This window comes from Maylandia zebra, linkage group LG16, assembly GCF_041146795.1.
Source record: "Maylandia zebra isolate NMK-2024a linkage group LG16, Mzebra_GT3a, whole genome shotgun sequence".
Classification (NCBI taxonomy): Eukaryota; Metazoa; Chordata; class Actinopteri; order Cichliformes; family Cichlidae; genus Maylandia; species Maylandia zebra.
The window spans coordinates 30723538-30741453 of record NC_135182.1 but is presented as its reverse complement, the minus strand read 5'-3'; the positions used below and the strand labels follow the sequence as shown (position 1 = coordinate 30741453).

The following is a 17916-nucleotide window of genomic DNA, read 5'->3' as shown; positions in this document are numbered from 1 at the left end:
CACACTCTTTTAAGTTATTAACTAAGTTTCTAAACTACAGATTAAGATTATAAACTCACCAGAATCCTGTTTACAGAGGTCACAAGTCAAGAATCAAATTCAACAAAAATGAATAAATCATATCAAAAATTATTCGAAAATACTTAATGCTCAGTGTATTTCAAGTAATTTTAAAGCACTCCAATATTTGGTTAATGTTTATGTTGATGGATGTATCCTGGTTCCTCACAGTTTTGCTGGAGATTAAGGTGATGACATCCAGTGTAAATATGTGGTTAGACACCCTGTTTCTGATATTTTTTTTTAGGGTTGAGTACAGTAATCTTAGTGTTTCAGGATTCAGAGGTCATCTAAAAAAATGTTTTTAGTTTATTGAATTTGTGTTATCTAATGTCATAGATAAAGGTATCATCTGCATAGTAACGAAAACGTATGCAGTGTCATGTAAAAAGCATTGTTCCCAGTACAGAAGCCTGTGTTACTCTGTCACTACCTCCTCTGTGTAAAGAAGACTCCCAGTATACATGCACAATTTGGAACTGGACGTTCGGGTATCACTGCTCTGTCCGAACACTTTGATAGCTGAATCAATGAAAATTCAGAATTTGGCATCTCACTCAAAGACACTTCAGATTCAGACTGGAGGAGCCAGGAATCAAACTACAAACCTATAGATTAGTCGACAACCCACTCCACGTCCTAAACCACACCGTGTGAAACACAATCATATAGAGATTTCTATTCCAGCTTTTTATTTGGCATTTTTCCATGAAATACATGAACTCCAACTGACAACATGAAAACACTCACATGGACATTAAATTTAAGTATGTAGTTTTGATTATAATTATCGTACGTGTTGTTCATGTTTATATATTTGCAAATTAAATTTCACAGGTTAAAAACAATGACTATATTCCACATGTGGAAAGAAAACATCTGAAAATAATGTCTGAGAATTACCGCACAAAAACAGATCAGGTTGTCACTGTAAACATTGCCCTAAAATGTATGCCAATCAACATTATATTGATATTATAGTCCGCCCAAATTAAATACGCAAATGTAACCATGCTGACAAAATAAACTACAAAATGCAACAAATCACACGATCTTCTGTCCGTCTCACACGCTCTGAAATGAATTTCCATCTTTAGAAAGTCTGAAATAAATACAAACTGTTTCTATTGCAAGTTTTTCCACTGAAAAATACATTCTGGAGTACAATCTCTGAGAACCTGCTGGTGACCTCGCAAATGAGCACAGAGGCAGGAATGTAAATCAAGCACACCCGTAACTACACATCGCATAATTTACACCATAATTTCCACACAGTTTACAACACATGTACAGTGAGAGTAAAACGAACAAAATACTAAACTAGTACAAGGTACATCCTAGAAATGTGGTTTACAGTACTGTGAGATTACAGGAGTAATACCGTAAACACTTTAGATATGAGTTTAAGCCGCTCACGCTCACATTTCGATAGACGTGAACAAGCAACCATTTACGGCCAAAAATCAAATCACAGCAGAGCAGCTAAATAATTCAACAGAAGCCTGAGCGTTGGGCTACAAAGTTTTTCCTCCTCCGGTCCTCCGTAGCAACCTGCAGCAGGTCTCACAGAAGGCTGTCCAGGCTCTTCTCAGGGCTAGTCTTGTGCTCGTCATCGGAGGGCGGGCTGTATTTCTCGTGGTACTGCTGCAGCATGGTGACCACGTCGTGGTGGCCGAAATGCACCGCCTCATCCATTGGCGTGTTTCCCCATCTGTGCAAAAACAAATTAAAAGGTTAAAGAATACACTTTATGTTTGATAAAAAAAAGAGAGATGTAACCCTGCAGGTGGGTATGGAGGACCGAAAACACCCAGAATTAAAAGAAACTATTAAAGGAAATTAATAACCAAGATTAATATTCATCCATCCATCCATTTTCTTCTGCTTATCCATTTCAGGGACACAGGGGGGCTGGAGCCTCTCCCAGCTGTCACAGGACAAAAGATTAGGACTAAAATTAATAGTAGATAAATTAATAATAAATAACAAATATGTGTAGGCATTTATTAGATATTGCATGAGTTCACCTTCACAACAATTTCTCAATTTATTTATTTTAGAAGGAGTTTGCCTAGCCTAGCAAAAAAGACACGCACACAAAAAAAACTACAATATGTTGCAAAATAGGGGAAAAAATGTACAAATACTATTTGGCTTCAATTTAATAATTTATTTATAGAATTCTAGCCTCTATATTTTAAACCTTTCTGATTCAGATTTACAATTTATTATTTAATGAAGCAACACATTTCTTTGTGGCCAACCCAGTGGCACACTGCCTCATTTACATAATGGGAGAGAAATTATTACACAAATAAATACACATAAACTGATGGTAAACTGGTGAATAAATAATTTAGCATACAAAAATAGATTATTATTATTTAAAATGTTTCATTTATTTATATTATTTATGATTTTGGCATGTTTGGTTCTCCACAGCTATCAGAATCTGAGCTTGGAGGATGAATTTTATTTATTTTTTAACCACACTGAGACTTTTCTCAAAGGCTGGAAATTCTGCTTCAAAGCTCATTATTATAATCAGTATAAATACAGGTAGTAAAGACTCACCTGTCTCTGGGTACTGGATTCACCTTGCAAGCCTCCAGCAGAAAGCGAACCACCTCTATGTGTCCTAATGGAAGCAGGGCAGATGTTACAAATTACTTTTACCTTGTTATACTGTGAAAAGGGTGCATGCTTGAATTTAATTGGCTCTCCTGATGCATAACTCCTCTTAAAGACTGTATTTTTCTGCAGCGTCTGTATCTTATGTCTACTTCTTACCTTGAAACTTTGCTGTTTCCATATATGTAATTTATATACATCATGGAAACAGCTCCAGACCACAGGATCAGACTTTAAAGAGTATTTGAGGGCGAGCTGTGTCTACTTACTGACTGACCTCAGGCTGAATGTTACCTTCAGCTGCTGCAACGTGCAGGGCCGTCCTCGAGTCATAGTCCCTCTGCTCCATGTCCATGGATGACAGCGCGAACCTGCACACACAAAGGACCAGTAAACAACTCTGTATGCCCCTCTAACTGCTGCACAGTTCAGTCTCAGGCTGGAGGTTAAAGAACATCCTGGTGTTACAGCCTGAAACATCTTTTCCTAGGAAATTACCTTCAGAAAGCAGCAATAATACATTTTATATGGAGAGCTGATCTAGGATACACGATTTCCTTCTGTTTTATGACTTCCTGTCCAGTTTTGGAGCAGTTTTTTGTTTTCTGTTTCTTCCAGAAGTTTCAAATAACCAAGCAGGGCTAGAGCCACAAACCGCAGTTCCTCTAGTGGCCACCAGAGGCTCCAGCACTGAGTCAGCCCCCACAGACTCCAATGTTAAAAGGTGCAACTTCACAGCAGAAATAAACATGTTTACAGCCTGATACAAAACACCTTCATATCAAGTTTACAGGAGGGGAAATATTTTAATAGCTTATAATATTTTTTAAGGGTTAAATTGAGGGGCGTGGTCACTCTGACATTCATCATTTTTAGATCCTTTGAGTTTTCAAAGCAAACAAACGCTGAAGCATCACAGAGGTTTACAGAAGGTTTTACAGCTACATTAAAATGATAAGTGAGGCTTAATCTCCATGGTGAAATCTTAGTCGCCCTCACAGTGCTTCTTTCCCCATTTACACACCTCTAACCAGCATAAAATTACTCAACAGGTAAAAGTGAATTCATTGTTGAAATCAGGTTAAATTTACTTCTTTGTAACAGCCTGAAAACACGACTTTCCAAACAAAAGTCTAACAACCAGACCGAGCCCATAAAACGACATCCATGTTTGTTTGCAGACTCTTGTAGATTAAAAAAATGATGAAAAATATTTTAAGTCCTTAACTCAAAATTGATCGTTAACAGGTGAAGAAGGCTGCAAACATGGATGCAGAGCCACACTTTAAACTATTTTTGAAAATAGTGCAAACGTTTCATGAGACTTTCATGAGGTCAGATGTAAAAACTCCACAGGGACACCTGTAAGTTCATTTTTCTGCCACTTGAGGTCACCAAGGTGCTTCCTCGTGCAGCCAGAGGAGTCTTTCTTTCATGTAGATGTTATTAAAAAGCTCCACTGGGGGGGCGAGACGTGACTAAATCTGAACTGCTCTCTTATTAAAAGCTGTGTGAGCTGCTCACCTCCTCAGGGCTGATACGTCCCCAGTGTAGGCGGAAAACAGCAGGTTGATGACAGACTTGACCTGTGGACGGAAACGGGACGTTTTCAGGGTCACACCATTAAACCAAAACACACAGGCAGCTGCATAAGAGCTGAAAGACTCACGAAGGAATTACTCCACACACATCTAATCTAACGCCACACATCTCAAGCAGCACTGAAAGGAAGTCAATCACACATTTATTTTTTATGATTATTTTGGAAGAAATTAGTCATTTAATCACCACAATGCTATAATTCAACAGCACTAACTATTTCAATCACAGATCCACGGTTTGGTCATAACTTACCACCAAACAGGAATGAATCATTTCCTATGAGCAAAACTTCAAAGTAAAACATGTGAAGAAAATAAGAATACAAACATGGAGAGGGCTCTACAGAAAAAAATCAAATCAAATCATTAACATTCAGTTTTTAGTATTTCACATTGTCAGAGCTGCAGTCTGTGAATTAATGTTGTTAATCCTTTATCAGAAGGGTTGCTGGGAGAGTTTCTCCTGAACAGGATTATTTATGTGAGGAGAGAGCTGAAGAAACGTAAAGTTTTGGTCCAAATAAAAGATTTACACAATCGAAAAAAAGAGACAGGGACTCAGAAAACCTGCAGATATTCATCAAAACAGCCTAAAATGGACATTTTTAAGAGTTTGACCATCTCTGTATTTTGTTATTCTGATCTTTTCGCTCCACAGTATCATGTTTTGTTTTCAGATAATCTTCTATTTTAAGATGTACTCATTTGTACCAGAGTCGTTGCAGTGTTCATAGTTTTCTTTTAGACTTTTAGTCTTTCTTTCACTTTAGCTTCAGTTTATTCCAGAGTGGATTTTCTTGTTTTTAATTAGTGTTTTTCTGTTTTACTGCAGGCAGCGCTTCACTCATTCATTCACTTGTGAGGACTGGTTTAAAAAAATGTTTATGCTAATGGTTACAACCATCTTTTCAATACAATTTGTGTTTGAGATTCAAAAAATAATCAGTCTCGCACAAAGCCTGTAACTGTCCAGTGTCATAATGTTTCTCTACAGGGTAAACTAGTTTCACATCTAGTTTTATTTCTTTAGTTTTAGTTAAGTAAATTAACCTTGGTTTGTACAAATTGGCCTTTGAGTGAAATCTTCTGATTTTGTTGTCCTAACCTCGTCCTCGTTTGGTAGTCCAATGAAAATATGCAAATTGTATCAGAGAGGCTAAAATAAACATGAGCACATACAGTTTTCTGATTTGTGGCAAAAATGTGCACGAGTAAATATTTTTATTGGTACTTTTGAACTCGACATCATTGAATTAGGTAATATTAACTAACATTAGGCTTGGAATGTGACAGGAGCATTTACCTCTCAGAGTAGCTTTGTATGATTCACAGTCCATAATAATCCTTCTTTATTTTATCTTGGGCCTTTTTTTTTTAACCCAAAGTTCTTTCGTGCAAAACAACATAAATGAAATTAAAACTAAATCAGCTGGATGAACACATTTTTATCTTATGTTTAAAAAAGCAAACAAAGCTTCAACATTAACTTAAAGTGGGGCAATTAACCAAGATGGCTACTAAGGTGCAAGTATGTAAAGGAAGAATATTCTTTAAAGGGCATGCGCAAAGGAGCTGGCAAGGGGCGCAGTGATCGAAGGAGATGGAAAGATACCAATAAGTTGGAGGGGGCGGTTACTTAGGCAACCAGAACCTGGAAGTCTGCAAGTTACCAAAGTGATGCGTGACAGGTTGCGTGGTTGACAGGTCGCCACAAAACGAGCGCTTAAGATTTACCCTATACTCCTGACACCTAGTTTAAAAAAGTGATTAAGCTGATGGTGATGCCCATCTTTTGTATACAGTCTGTGTTTGAGATGGTGAGAATAATCAGGGGACAGGGTCTCACATACATGACCTTTAATCAAAAATCAAAGCCACGTGCGAAAGTCGTTAACTCTCTAATGTCTCTCTAAAAGGTAAACGAGGCACCTAAAAACCCAGACCAGGTGCACAAAAAACACCTGCCGACGAGGCGTAAATATATTTGCATGTCTTCTTGTACGTTAGAATGCAGCAAAACTGGAGTACTGATGAATGCAGTAACAGATGGCTGCTTGTCACCTTCAGGAAGCTTAATTCAACATCAACACATCCTCCAAACATTCACCTCTCCAAAGGTACAGTATAGCCTCATTCTGTGATCTGTTTGTTTTGCTGGTGGCAGGGAGCCAAAAGTCACATGCCTATGTGGTGTGACATGACAAAAATGAGGAATGGTGGTCCTTCAAAAACACCTGAGAACTATTTTTCTCCTTGCTGTCATGTGACACGTCACTGCGCACTCACATGGACGATCTTCTCAAAGGTCAGCGTTTAGCTTCTCTGTGCTCTGAAGGAGCTGCTGGCTGTGACTTCTTTCCACATCAATCGATGGGTGTGACTGTGTGTGCTGTAGTTAGTACGGAGCCCCGCAAGTTTAGCTTAGCTTACCATAAAAACTGGACTGGTGTGTGTGACGATTATAAAAAGGAAACTAAAGCTTATTTCACTCATTTATTTATTCACTTATTTATTATATTTGATAAAACAATTATATACTTAAAACCCCTAACCTGACAAATATTTGGAAATAACAAAAAAAAAACTTTTTGTCTTTTTTGTATAATCTATTTAAAATAGCTACAAATTTCTGATCATGTCACCAAACTAAGATAAGCTTGAGGAGACAAGCTTCCCAAGTACAGGACTCATGAGGTGTTTTTTGTTATTTTTGCACAAAAAAATTGTTCTTTCGTGCAAAACAACACAAATTAAAGTAAAACTAAATCACCTGGATGAACAAGTTTTTATCTTATGTTTACAAAAGCAAACAAAGCTTCAACCTTAACTTAAAGTGGGGCCATTAACCAAGATGGCTACTGAGGTGCAAGTACGTAAAGGCAGAATATTCAGAATAATCAAAAGACAGAGTCTCACACACGTGACATTCGAAAAACAAATCGAATTAAAAAAATAAAAGCATTAACTCTCTAATGTCTCTCTAAAAGGTAAACCAGGCACCTTAAAACCCATGTGAACAAAAACACCTGCAGACGAGCCGTAAATGCATTTGCGTGTCTGTCAGAATGCAGTAAAACTGGAGTACTGATGGTTGACTGTTGGAATGAGGTGCCTGTGCTGACGTGCTGTTTGGTCGACAAAATATTTCCACTTCGGTTTCAGAAGTCTTTTGGTTTGTTTAGATGCAGCTTTATGAACCTAAGCTGTGCTGCAACGTTCTCATTAGGGAGACGACGCTCCTGGCAGCTCTTCCAAATAATCCATGCTTGTTAGATCTTTTTTGGGCCAGCCTGAACCAGCAGTCTTGAATGTTTACTAATTATGAATAATTTGTCACGCTGTATTACAATGGATTTAAAAACATTTGGTCTTACAATCCTTTCCAGATTGCTGGTCAGCAACAGGTACTTCTCTGATCACTGCCATCTTTCCTCTGAGGCATTATGTTAACACACCTGAACGCTCCACTCACACCTGATGAGCAGTTAATGAAGTGCTTTAACTAGCAGCACCTGGCTGATAATTTCAGTGGAAGCAGTGAGGTTATATTTACATAACTAGAATAATGTGGTGAATTCTTAGGTTATGTCCTGATTTATAAACCTTAGAAAGAGGGACGACTTCATGAATCTTCAAGTTAAGGGTGTTTTCTGTTAAAGAACCGCTGCGAGCTCAGATGGGGAGACGGTTTAAAACAGATGCTTTATTTCATTTAATACAAGAAACAACAAGGCAACAAAAATAATATCGACACCATTTTTACTGTCACGTCTGCACGTCCAGAACAAAGAGGCAGCTCATGGAGACTTCACAAACAGAAACATATAAAAGTATGACAGCTGTGAGCTGGGAACTGTTTGGTTTCACATTTTCAGGTCATTTTATCTTCTGCTTGTCTTTATATAAAAATCTAACCTCACAGTTCCGAGGTCACCAAACTTTGATGGTAGTGATCACTTTTAAATCTTTTATTAATTTACAAAGGGATAACACACATGTTCAAGACACAAATTAACAAAAGAGAGACAGTGAAAAGGATTCAAACAAGGATGAAAATTGACAAAAAAAAAAAAAATCATGCAGACAACAGAAAACAAACTCATACATGACATGAAGGTCTGTGCAAAGACGAGTCCTTTTGTTAAATTTGCACCATTAGAATTTAATCATCTTTGATTTTCTAACACTCGGGTTTGGATCGAGCCGTTCTTCATTTTATCTACTTTCATGGTGCAAACCGAACAAAGCTTTACACAGACTCATAATACAGATCTGATGATTTCCACTGACGCTGCATTCAAAAGCCCCGCTGTCACGATTCTGATTGGAATAATCAGGGTTTTTTTGTTTGTTTTTTTGAAGAATAACACCAGTGTTGGGTAAGTTACTTTAAAAAAGTAATTAATTACTAATTACTTAATCAATATTGTATTTAAAATACTTATCTAATTACTGTGTCTGAAAAGTAACTTAATTACTCAATAAGTAATTTAACTAAATACTTCTTAGTCTTCTTTTAAAGACGGAGACTACAGTACGCAGCGGTAGCATCTCTTCCACAATGTAGCCTGCAGTTATTTTTTTAAGCTGACCTTCAGACGCTTTCTGTGCTGCTGAAGTAAAATCAGGTTTTGCCTGCTTAGCAGGAGTTGCCGCGGTGTTATCCATGGATGATGAACAAGAATCACTCAGAAGTGTTCGTCTGTGCTCTCCTGTCAGGCGCTTCAGTAGATTACTCGTGCTATTAACAGCAGCCGATAGTTTTTACATATTACTGTAATATTCTTGTCTGCTTGTTTCAGAAAAGTGAAGAGACGGGAATAGGTCCATTTCATAAAACAGCCACTCGCTTCAGCCGAGTCCGACATCTTCCGCTTTAGAATACGACTATGCAGCAGCAAACTGGTGCGAAATGACGCGCAGCTGCACTACAGCGATGTTAAAGCGGCAGAGTTTATTTTTACCCTTTAGAAGATAAATTATTGAAATTAAATAATGATATTCAGCGAGTTTAATTATTTTACAATGTAACGCAAGTACATTGTAAGTAACTGTAATTAAAATACCTAAAAATGAACAGTAATCAGTTACTCTACTTTTTCAGTGGAAAAGTAATTCAATTACAGTAACGTGTTACTTAGTAACGCGTTACACCCAACACTGAATAACACAAACACAAGGTTTATGTGTTATTCTTCCAAAACAAAGAAGGACAGATGCGATTGATAATTAGTCCTGATTGGCTGGATCGGTTTAGTCTCCCCCCAATGCAGGTCCCTTTAGTTTTTATCTCTGGCTCTCAAATTCAGATTTTTGTGCCAATGAACTGAGCATCAAAGATGTAAAAGTCAATATTTTAAAGAAGAGGAGAGCGACTCGTTTCGCTCACGGCCAAAAGAAGGAAATGCCGAGCTAAGACCGAGTGAATCAGGAAAATAAACTATTCCTGTCAAACCGACGAGCTGCGCAGCGTTTAATCAAGTCCTAAAACAATTAATTACGTTAGTCTTAAAAGTGTAGTTTTTTTAGTGAACTGATTAATGAAACGTCCATAAAAACAAAAAAAAGGAACTGTTGTTATGGTAAAGGCCTCGCTCACATGTGAGGGAAGTAAAACAAGCGAGTGGTTGGTTGCTCGTAAAAGTCACGCACTCTGGAAAAACTCTGCACATATGGTTGATTTAAATGGGAATAAAATGAGCTTTGTACGTTAAACCGGGTTCAAGCTACACAGTATTTTTATCTCCGTATGCTCAGCACCCAGGATCTGTGTAGCCTAAACCGGCATACGCATCGCCTCCTCATTAGATCGGTTTTCCAGTGACTCAAGAGTTTGTACATTCAATAGTTTTACTAAAAAAATAAAAATAAAGTGCAGCTACATCATAATTTTCTCTAATTGTTTGGCAATTATATATTTTTTAAAAATCTCTTTATAATAATTTGCATTTTAAACGCAGTGTCAATTTTTCATAACTAACAATTCAGCTAAAATCAGCAAAATCAGTCGAACAGCGAACTTCACAACCAACAACACATGCGGGGGAGTTCATTTAAGCGTTCATACATTTGATCACTACACGAGAAAATAACTTTTTTATGTGATAATAATCTTCAGATTATAATAATCCAGCAACACTGATGATGACTGAGGCTTTTGAATACGTTTCACCTGTAACACCCACATGACCAGCAGAAGTTTAACAAAAAAGGAAAAAAAACAAAAACATGGTGGTAACGGCTCCAGCAGCATCACTCTGAGCTCAAACCTACAAACACATGTTCAGTTTCAACAGTGATTAATAAACACACACCTCCTCCTGCTTCACGGTGCAGAGAAACTAAGGCATCCGCTGGCGCGACATTTATGTGCAAGTACTTATATTTACAGAGGAGCTCGTGAGATAAACCCGGAACGTCTGAAGTAAAAATTCAAACACACTCTTTGGTCTGCAGCTGAAGATCACTCGTGTGCAGATGCACAGCTGATAGCTACACACGCCTGCTGCTACGAACATCCAGAAATAAGAAATGTTGCCTAAACTGATGAGACTAAGACTCTGAAAACTTCCCAAACAACACTGAACGTTGTTCCTCGAGCTGGAACATCGACACACACCGGTTAACACCTCTTTTCTACAGATTTATGAATTTTTTTATTTTAAACAAAGTTTTCAGTGACATATATAGAGAAGAGCAGCTCCTCAGCAGACTAAAGCTTCTAAAACTGAAAGGGCCAGACTCACTAACCATCCTGCAGTCAGGATTTACTGAAGAGACCCACCAAAACCTGCACTCAGCTGTTTTTGCTGATTAACGGATCTGGTTTTAATTAACATGATTTCTTCAAGTTTGTGGCAGGTGGCTTACTGCTGTTTAAGCCACACAAACACAAAAATCATGTTTCATCCTGCACCTGACGGGTTGCTGGGAGCATTAATGTACTTGGACAGCCAGGCGGAGAGGTTATCAGAAAGGTGGATGTTAGTTCAGAACTAAAACTTCAGCAGGAACCTTTCGAGCTGAGCTCAGCGTATTTCTGGTCAACAGTAATTGTACTAATACTAGTAATTCTGGTACTTTGATGTAATAGAGTAAAACACAACACGGGAAGTCAGAGGGAGGGAATAGTTGCTCGCTACATGATTCATGTAAAAGCCATGGATGTGTTACGGGCACAGGTGAGCTGATGGGGCTGCAGTGTTTCAGGATTTTAGCCACATTTCTGCACAAGTGCCGGTCCCTCATGAAACTGTAGTGCACAGAAACTTATTTTGTGTCTATTAATGAGAATCTGGCAAGAGTGTAGTGAGATGGAGTCTTATAATCTGATCTGCAGGTGGAGTTCTGCAGAAACTGCTGTGCACAGACGGCTTTTAGTCGGATTGTTTCCTTTGACTTTCATAAATTCCTGCAGTCTCACACAGTAAAAGCATCATGGCACAACAGCGGTAACTCAATGCAAACATAAATAATGGCATGTGACGGCACATCCAACATGTGATCCGTTCTCCTTCAGCTGTTTCTCACTGACCTGCTGCTTATGGAAACAACTCCACGTGTGAAGCTAGCCATGCTGTATTTTTTTGGTTAACAGCTCACTCGCACACCCAGCAGGCTCGTGTTTGACTCGATAATCGCTTTGGTCATTACTGAAATGAACTGTGGCTGAGAAAAAGGGTTTTATTTGATGACTTTATCCTGTAACTGGACTAGAGCAGATAAAAGCCTCAGATTAAGTTCATCCACGGTTAGTACGTCTGATTTTTTTCTGGAAGTGCCAGCTCCATCTGCTCGCAGAACTTCCGACGCAATTTCAGGTGAGGGACATGAATCGTCACCTTTGTAGTAAATAAATGCTGCATTCACATTTAGCAGATTTATTTCTACATGGAGACATCGTGTTTGCATACTTTTGTGAGCTGTGCAAGGGAGTTAATGGTTGTATGAAGCCACGAGAGACTTTAACTGAACCTACACGACTGACTTTACTCGCCTTTCCTTCCTCAGAATTCAGAAGCATGTCAGGAAGCTGCAGGCAAACAAGTCAAACCTAAGAAACAGCCCAATGCTTTTGTCACCTGACTGCGAGAAAACTGCCCTCTGTTAGTATCAACCACATCATCAAACACAAACAAACTCAACTCGAGCTGAAAGTCCTCACGACTTCTGTCTGTTTCATAGTCGAGTTAATGTCAAAGAAATGGAAGCAGGCACAAATCAAGTATTATTTTAACAGAAAACACAAAGATCTGCAAAATAACGCAACACTTGTGAATGACATTTGTTAATGTTCTTCATCTATATTTTAAATCGAGGAGCCAAATGTCACAAAAGTGGGAAAAAAAAAAAAATAATAATAATAACCAGGAAAATAAAACATATCAATCACGGCTAAAATATTCATTTAATCACTCGTAACACACCCCTAAATTTAAAGTCAGTGTTTACTCTCAAGCAGCTGTTGTTTTGGGTCGTAGAGTGAACGCAGCATTAGCCGACATTGTTAAAAAGAAAACTCTGACGTGATGAAGAAGAAAATAAAGATAAAAGTGTGTTGAGATAAAACGAGAGCGAAGTGCGTACGTTACACATCAGATCCTTGTCACGTCGCTAAGGCAACGAAGCAAATGGAGGTCATTTGGAGTTCATAATAATAATAATAATAATAATAATAATAATAATAATAATAATAAGCTGATCCCATTTTTCCAGCACAGACAAAATCAAAAACAAGTTTCCTAGTAACCGCTTCACCAGCAATAAATAATCCTCTACATAATTTATACATAAATATGAGGGTGAGGAGACGATGCCGTCGCGTTGTTGGGAGATCAGGCGAGGTGGGGGCGTCTGTTTTTGTTTGTTTGTTTGTTTGTTTTAAAAGTTTCACTCGATGACTTTGTCCATCCTATAGACTACAGTGGTGGAGCTGTCCTCGTTCGACTCAGCGGGGGACACCTTTTTCCAAAGAGGGGCTTTCAGAGCCAGCTCCTGCTGGAGGCTCTCGTAATCCATAGGTCCGAAGGTCTGCTGCTGTTATTGACACGGATAATAAATTAGTCTCAAATCTCCGTTTCTGCCTGCGTTTATGTGCTGGGTGGATCGCTGCAACACTTGGAAGTAAAATGGAGCCATCAGTTTTCACAGTGTTTCCCACACATTCAGCAGTGTTAATGGAGCACTATATACCGAAAATACTGCATAATGTAATAACACAACACACCTGCTTGCTCATATTGACAACTTATATCCCTACCAGGGGTCAGACATCTTTGTTTATAGAGCTATAAAACACTTTTAGGCCCTATAGTAACCGAAACACAGCTCAACAGCAGGTGTTAATTTAAATCTTTAACCACATGTGACTCTGCAGCGGGGCATTTTCATCACAGTAAGACCACGCTTTCTTCTTCTTCGTTTTTGCATTAATAAAACTAAAATTGTTTACATTTTTGTTGTTATTACCAACAAAATGTAACAATAAGTTAGCATATTTACGCTGGCTCTGACACAGAGTAGCTATAAAGCTCTGCGCCTGCATTAGCAGAAGGAATCAAAGTAAAAGAGCTGGCATAATAAATAAAGTAAATTTGACATATAGCATTATAGAAACTTTAAAAGTAGTATTTTTATACAATAGATTAGATTCTATCTAATCAATAGATTGTGATTAAAGTCCAGCAGCAGATTAAGCAGTAAGTCAGTAACTCAGCAAACAAATCTGTCCACAAAATCGTCTTTTTCCACTTTTACATTTGTAGCTCAGGTGACTCAGGACTACACACTTAGGACACTAAGTGACCATCCACCTGAGCAAAACAGTTTTCTTTCAGATTTTTAGAGTTGACGAAATCCTGCCGTTATTACACCTGGTTCACATCATCCGACATGCTCGCTGCTTGATTTTTTTTAGGCATTTTATTCTTCAGTTTTTTAGTCGTACTAATGAAGCGAGCTAGAGCTTTTAAAAAAAAACACAGTGATAATCAGAAAAGGAGAACACTTATTTTTAATCATTTCAACCCATTTGTGTTTACTTGCTTAAACAGAAAGTAGAGATGGCGAAAGCCCGGATGCACCCTGGACCCCAGTTTTTATAAAGTCACATGATGGAAAAAGCCGCAGCTACGTCAGCAGAGTAACGGAAAAAAGCTTCACCAGTGCTCGCCATTGTGGAAGTGCACGCTACGGTCTGAAGAAATACTTTAGTTTCCTCAGAAAAAGGTTCTGGGCACTCTGAATGTAAAATGTGAGGGAAACACTGCATCATCTACCAGACATGTTCTGAACGATCAGACTGAGTTTGGCTCCAGGTGTCTTTTAACTGAAGATTTGGCTCCTTGTATGTTAAATATATGCAGTAAACGAATATACTCCACTCACTTTATGCAGCTCTTCCACCCGAAGGAGGAACAGGGACAGTTTAGGGGCTACTGTGCGTGCAGTTATGGAGGTCAGTGCAAACAGCTGAGACTACAGGAAGCTGCTGGAGAGGTGTGCTGTCACATGAGCCTGACGAGGCGGCGTTTGTCCTTACCCGCTGGTCGCCTCCTTCTCTGCGAGGGTCGTGCTTCTTGGTGAAGTGCCTCAGATTGTCGTAGTTGTGGAAGTTGAAAAGCTCCACCAGGTCCTGAAATACAAAGACAGAAAGACTAAAACTAACAAAGCAGCTGAGAAAAGCTAAAATGGTGTCTTGCCACCTAGTGAGAGGTGGGAAACTCCAGCCCTGCCACAACCCTGGACTAGGTAAACAAAAGAGATGATGGATGAATGAAAAGAAAACAAAAACGTAAACAAAATTCAATTAAAATTAAAAGTGAAGTCTTACATCTTGTGTGTGTTAATGTGACGCTGAGCGGTTCAGACTCTGCTAATGTTTTGGGTCTGATCTAAAATGACTGCTGCTTAGACTTCAATGCAAAGTAGCCGGGGTGCTCATTCGAATTCGAATATGAACCACACTAATGGGAAAGAGCATCCCTGCAATGAAAGGCCACTTTCAGCTCCTAAAAGCAATTCTGCTCCTTCTGCTGCTGTAAAATATTTAAGTTAATAAACAAGGAGGTGCAATATTGTCTCGAGGCGGAGTGTTTATTCTCCGGGCATCACGTACCGTGCAGAACTGGATCCCTCTGACCGAGTTGCCCAGCTTGTCGAGCGGAGGCGACCAGCACATGATGCCCATCACGTTGGGCACAACCAGCAGGATCCCTCCTGATACTCCAGACTTGGCAGGCAGGCCGACCTGCAGCAGGGAAACAAAGCAGTTACAGAAAGGCTGGCTGTGTGTGCAGAAGCAGCACGACGGTGACAAAGTACATCAACACAGCGATGGTAAATCTCACGATACACTGAATATTCTCAGAAATCCCTAAGAGTTATTTAGATTTTTTGTGTCAGATCCAAAGCAACAGTGCCTTCGTTTTTCTGTTCAGTTTCAGAGTCCAGAAATCCATTTCCCACCGACTCAGGATGAAAGTCGTTGTGCCTCGTTTATTGATCATTTCCTCTGAGATACTCTAGCTGTGGTTTAATGTGAGAATTCATATGGTTAAAACTACCTAACACAGATAATCTAACACTATCACGACTTTAAAATCTGATATCCAATCACATGGGCCCTTCGGTTGAGGGTTGTTAATACAGTAAACACTGTATTAACAGTATTAATACAATTGTGGTGCTTTTTAAAAGTAACAAAAGACATCTCATTATGTTTAACAGTTTTAACTGGGATGGATTTTGAATGTCATGCTTATGCAGAGCTGGATTATCACCAGAGGAAGCTTAGTTACATTTTGAATTGTTGGTTGCACCAGAAATGTTTAAAGACAAAACTGTCCGAAAACAACAACCCATGCTTCAAAAAAGAACGTTAGCTCCACAATATGCTAAACTCCGTAAGAAAACAAGTGTGAAAAAACTTCACCTGAGCTTCATGAATTTGTTTTTTTAGTTTAATATCATCAGCTATAAACTATTTATTTTGGATCCACATCTTGAGTATGTCTCCAGAACACTTATGTCCATTTTTAAGGACAAACACTCAAACTTTTTTCCCTGTTTGCTCTCAGTTTAGATGATCATTGCACCTGATGAAGCCTTGTCTCCTCGACATCATCTCTTATTTTGTTTAATATCTGCAGTGCTTTATTTAAGGTTTTTGTTCACTGTTATATTTTTTTTAAATCACCTGTAGTGCTACTGTCTGCTTGTTGAAGCACTCTGAACTATTTTTAGGCACTGCTGTTTAATAAATTGCATATTCCTGCAGTTTTAACAATCATCGTTCCAAGTCTAATTAAAAATTCTGAAAATACAAACAGTTAATAAATCAAAACACCAGTAACCCGTGTTGTGTTTCACTCACATGGAAAGCAAACTGCCCTGAGAAGTCGTACATGCCACAGGAGTGCATCAGACTCAGCGTGTTCCTCACCGCCTCTGGGTTCAGCACACGCTCGCCCGTGATTGGGCAGATACCCCCGTTGGCCAGGGTGGCCGCCATGACACTGGCACTCTCACATGTCACCTCAATGGAGCAGAGCTGGAGAGGCAGAGACAATAACTCTGTTACTGCAGCTTGATTTACAAAGCGAGGTGACAGAAAAGTGAAAGTAAAGGGTGGAAATGATGGAAATAAATCCATCTGATTGGTTTGGGAGATACTGGAACAGCATATAGAGGTAAAACCATCTGTTCGTGGTCTGGAAGCTATGTATGTATCACACAGAAAGAAGCGGTGAAAACAACTGGTCAGGAAGCTTTACTGTTGAGGATAAAAATCAATAGCAGGAAGCAGCTCAGCAATGAAGCAGGAAAACAACCTAATGATATCCTCTCATTAAAAATGTATAAATACTGGAAGAGGCTAAAGTTACACTCACTTGAAAGTACAAGTCCAGTACAGAGGTCATGTCTGTCCCCTCTGGGAAACACTGCAGAGAGGAGAAAAAAAAACATTTAATAACCATGCTCTCATGCTGAAGAGACTTGAAAGCATCAGGTACAAGAGCCAAAGGGCTGAAACCCTTTAAATATGTGTTTCACAGTCTCCACTTCCTCTAATATGCATCCATCATCTCTCCATCATCTTTGATCCGTCACAGCTTACGAGTGCCGTCAGCCCCATTAAAGACTCGTTTTACACCAGACCACCTGATCAAAGGTTTACTGTTTCAAAGAATAACTGTTGTTTTCTTCACAGGAAAAAAAAAAATCCCAAAACTCTTTTCATCTTGTTCTTTCCTCAGAAACACATGGACTTGGACACACGGTGACTGACTGACGTCTTTCTTGCTGTCTTGCATCTGCAGATGAGTTTATTTCTGGGAAAGTCCAGCTGAACTTGCAGCACTCGCGCTAATCAAACGAGGAGCTCGGCCAGAACATGGCTCACCTTGTTTGATTGTATTTATGTTACTGATCTGTGATCCCGGCAAAAACCAGGCTGCTGTGTCCTAGATAAGAACAACACCACCAGGTTTTTTCTGTTCTAAACTGATGCTGCAGTTTTTCCATTCATACGTTTAAAAAAAGTCTCAGGGGTCTTAGCTGACTCCTACCAAAAGGCAAATCAGGAGGGTTACAATCAGCTGAATCAAAAATATGCAGATTTTTC

General features: G+C 39.0%; 1 protein-coding gene across 3 annotated transcripts in view; it reads right to left on the bottom strand.

The window, feature by feature from the left end:
- Positions 1–729: 729 nt before the first annotated feature.
- The window catches only part of glsb (glutaminase b), a 43133-nt gene continuing 25946 nt past the window's right edge, over positions 730–17916 (bottom strand). Inside the window, exons 11-18 of one of the 3 annotated variants that reach the window (XM_004559117.6) lie at positions 17183–17233; positions 16666–16842; positions 15409–15540; positions 14833–14925; positions 4216–4277; positions 2986–3062; positions 2635–2698; positions 730–1771 (exon numbers count right to left, since the gene is read on the bottom strand). In XM_004559117.6, coding sequence (XP_004559174.1) covers positions 1624–1771; positions 2635–2698; positions 2986–3062; positions 4216–4277; positions 14833–14925; positions 15409–15540; positions 16666–16842; positions 17183–17233 — 804 coding nt within the window. In that variant the 3' untranslated portion in view covers positions 730–1623. Of the gene's footprint in view, positions 1772–2634; positions 2699–2985; positions 3063–4215; positions 4278–7975; positions 13329–14832; positions 14926–15408; positions 15541–16665; positions 16843–17182; positions 17234–17916 lie in introns of those variants that run through there. The other 2 variants (XM_004559118.5, XM_076875256.1) reach the window with 2 other exon arrangements.